The sequence below is a fragment of the Babylonia areolata genome, chromosome 8, assembly GCF_041734735.1.
Source record: "Babylonia areolata isolate BAREFJ2019XMU chromosome 8, ASM4173473v1, whole genome shotgun sequence".
NCBI classification, from domain to species: domain Eukaryota; kingdom Metazoa; phylum Mollusca; class Gastropoda; order Neogastropoda; family Buccinidae; genus Babylonia; species Babylonia areolata.
Window position 1 is genome coordinate 19,115,247 of NC_134883.1, and position 3,574 is coordinate 19,118,820.

General features: G+C 53.1%; 1 protein-coding gene across 5 annotated transcripts in view; it reads right to left on the reverse strand.

The window, feature by feature from the left end:
- Nucleotides 1-2,378, reverse strand: part of LOC143285077 (universal stress protein YxiE-like) — a 35,862-nt gene extending 33,484 nt beyond the window's left edge. For 3 of the 5 annotated variants that reach the window (XM_076592284.1, XM_076592280.1, XM_076592283.1), the window contains exon 1: nucleotides 1,727-2,378. In XM_076592284.1, the coding sequence (XP_076448399.1) occupies nucleotides 1,727-1,817 (91 nt within the window). In that variant the 5' untranslated portion in view covers nucleotides 1,818-2,378. The remainder of the gene's footprint in view (nucleotides 1-1,726) is intronic. The other 2 variants (XM_076592282.1, XM_076592281.1) reach the window with 2 other exon arrangements.
- Nucleotides 2,379-3,574: the final 1,196 nt, after the last annotated feature.

Sequence of the window (3,574 nt, forward strand, 5' to 3'; positions counted from 1 at the left end):
GGGCCACATTGCCACAGTGGTGTTGGCCCACAGACAGGCACAGTGGTGTTGGCCCACAGACAGGCACAGTGGTGTTGGCCCACAGACATGGCCACATTGCCACAGTGGTGTTGGCCCACAGACAGGCACAGCGGTGTTGGCCCACAGACATGGCCACATTGCCACAGTGGTGTTGGCCCACAGACAGGCACAGCGGTGTTGGCCCACAGACATGGCCACATTGCCACAGTGATGTTGGCCCACAGACATGGCCACACTGCCACAGTAGTGTTGGCCCACAGACATGGCCACATTGCCACAGTGGTGTTGGCCCACAGACATTGCCACAGTGGTGTTGGCCCACAGACAGGGCCACAGTGGTGTTGGCCCACAGACATTGCCACAGTGGTGTTGGCCCACAGACATTGCCACAGTGGTGCTGGCCCATAGACATTGCCACAGTGGTGCTGGCCCACAGACATTGCCACAGTGGTGCTGGCCCATAGACATTGCCACAGTGGTGCTGGCCCACAGACATTGCCACAGTGGTGTTGGCCCACAGACATGGCCACACTGCCACAGTGGTGTTGGCCCACAGACATGGCCACATTGCCACAGCGGTGTTGGCCCACAGACATGGCCACAGTGGTGTTGGCCCACAGACATTGCCACAGTGGTGTTGGCCCACAGACATGGCCACATTGCCACAGCGGTGTTGGCCCACAGACATGGCCACAGTGGTGTTGGCCCACAGACATGGCCACAGTGGTGTTGGCCCACAGACATTTCCACAGTGGTGTTGGCCCACAGACAGGCACAGTGGTGTTGGCCCACAGACATGGCCACATTGCCACAGCGGTGTTGGTCACAGACATGGCCACATTGACAAACACGCTGACTGACAAACATGGCTGAAAGCTTCATATCCGGAGAGAGACGGGCACCCACACACCGCCTCCGGGGTCCAGGCAAAGACAGAGAGAGAGAGAGAGAGAGAGAGAGATCAGCAGAAAGACAGACTATCAAAACAGGAAAGTGTAAGAAAAGAAGTAACTGAATTCTGGTGATAGAGCCAAATCCGTTAATGGGGCTCGGGGCACAAGTTAAAAAAACAACAACAACACAAGTTTCTCCACAATGTTCCCCTCCACACCGAATGAGTAGTGTTCACATGGCGTGGACGTTCACTCTGCCAGTCACATTTGTGGATACAGCCCAAATACACACACACACACACACAGAATGGCTCAAAACTCCGTTGCAGAAAATAACAAAACTTCATTTATTCCCACCCACACCTGTCATATACGCACATACGCACGTGCTCACACACACACACACACACACACACACACGGACGAAAGTGTGAACGGCCTGTTTGAAGCACAACATTAGTTTGAAGAAAATGAGTTTTCCGGCAAGACATGAATGAAGTGGAAGGATCTGCGGGCGCAGCTGGTTCCTGATGAAATGAAACAAGGCAATCAGTGGGGGAGGGGGGGGGGGGCACGTTGAAACATGAATGAAACTGAAAGATGTGTGTACAGCTCGGGGAGAGAGGGGGGGGGAGAGAGAGAGAGGGGGGGGGGGGTAGAGACCGGGGCGAAACAAGAGGATGAAAAATATACAAAGTGAGAGGGGTTAGAGTGGGGGGCCGAAAGACAGACAGACAGACAGACACACACACACACACACACACACACAGTCATGAATCAAAAGACAACAAACTTCATTCAAGCGGACTCACAGTCAAAGGCGAAGAAGGAGTGCTCGCTGCCGTCCATGGCGATGAGAACACGGCGAACATCCTGGTCCCTCTCCTGCTTGTCGCTCGCCATCCGTAGAGTCCACGCCTTCACTTTGGGCACCTTGTTCCGACACAACTTGTGGTTCACTGCCACGCCTTCACTTTGGGCACCTTGTTCCGACACAACTCCAGCTTCACCACACCTTCACTTTGGGCACCTTGTTCCGACACAAATCGTGGTTCACTGCCACGCCTTCACTGCTTCACACTCCTTGTGATCCTCACCTGTTACAGCCAGCCGATGAAGACGAACTGCGACCTCCCGTTCACCCCACACACCCGACAACTCTTCACACCACCCGCACTCAGATCTAACGTCCGCACACTTTTCTTTTTCAGCTGATGATTTGTAGTCTGCTCGGTTTCGTTAACGAAGCGGGAATCGCTGAATCAGAGACGGTTTGGTTCAGGTTTTCTGTTCTTCTCATTCACGACTTGCAAGTGTTGCGAACATCCCGAAGAGCACGTTGCAGTGTTGTGGGGTGACCATGTGTTCAGTCAGGGAGTGGAGTGGCTGACGGCAGTGAATCAGAGGGAGAGGTGACGGAGAGGATCAACAGCTGCACACAGTTGGCGTTGTGGCGTGCAGGCCGATAACTCTGGAAGTAAAGTGCGCGTGCCTTCAGCATGCCGCCTCACCGAGAGATGCCTTGCTCCGCGCGGTCACTGGCCAAGGCAAAGTCTCTGTCGTGATAATAGTGTACCACTTTTATTTTTCCACCGCTTTTTTCTCCTCTCTCTTTCCGTTCCCCGTGTTCCCGTGTTACAGTGCTCACTGCTGGTTACAGGACAGTTTCTGGTTCTGTTTTCATCCCCCCCCCCTCCCTTCCTCTGTGTCTTAGTTTCTGTCTGTCTGTCTCTCTGTTTCTGTCAGTCCGTCCGTCTGTCTGTCTGCTTGTCGTTGTTTCTCTCTCTCTCTCTCTCTCTCTCTTTGTTTCTTCTTTTCTCAGGAGCGTGGAGAAAGCTTTCTATCGACCAACATTGGCACACAATCATATTCACATTACCTGCTGTTTTGACAGCAGGAGTTTCTCTGCTGCTTTTGCATGCAGTGAAACACGATGACCACTGCACACGCACACGCGCGCCGGCCCACTGTGACACACACACACACACACACACACACACACACACACACACACACACACACACACACACACACTCTCTCTCACACACACACACACACACACACACACACACACACACACGCTCAGTTCAAACACGCGCACACACACACACACTCACACTCACACACACACACACACACGCACGCGCAGACACACACACATATACGCGCGCGCGCGCGCGCGCGCACACACACACACACACACACCACTAAAATCTCATCACAAGGACGTAAACACACTGCTGTGCCTTGTGTTGTGTTCACAGAATCAGTGGAGACAGAGGGGAACATCATCTGAGCCCCAGACACTTGGTGGGGTGGGGTGGGGTGGGTGTGGGTGGGCGGGTGGTTTGGGGGCGAGGGGGTTATGGTGGCTAAATTTACGTATGTTCATCAAGCAACGTTCATGTTCTGTTTGCAACGTTTTCAAACTGGACGACATTTGAAATCAGTAATCAAACGCACACCGTGTTGAGAAGAAAGAAAGAAACTAGCGGCTAGATGTGAAATGAATCACCGTTCTGACAACCATCACAACATCTGACTGAGGACACCGGACACAGAGGAAAGCTGAAAGGATCCAATGATATCAAACATCTGCCTTCTTCTTCTTCTTCCTCGTTCGCCTCCCCGGCATTAGATGAGCAGCCCGGTGTCCTCGA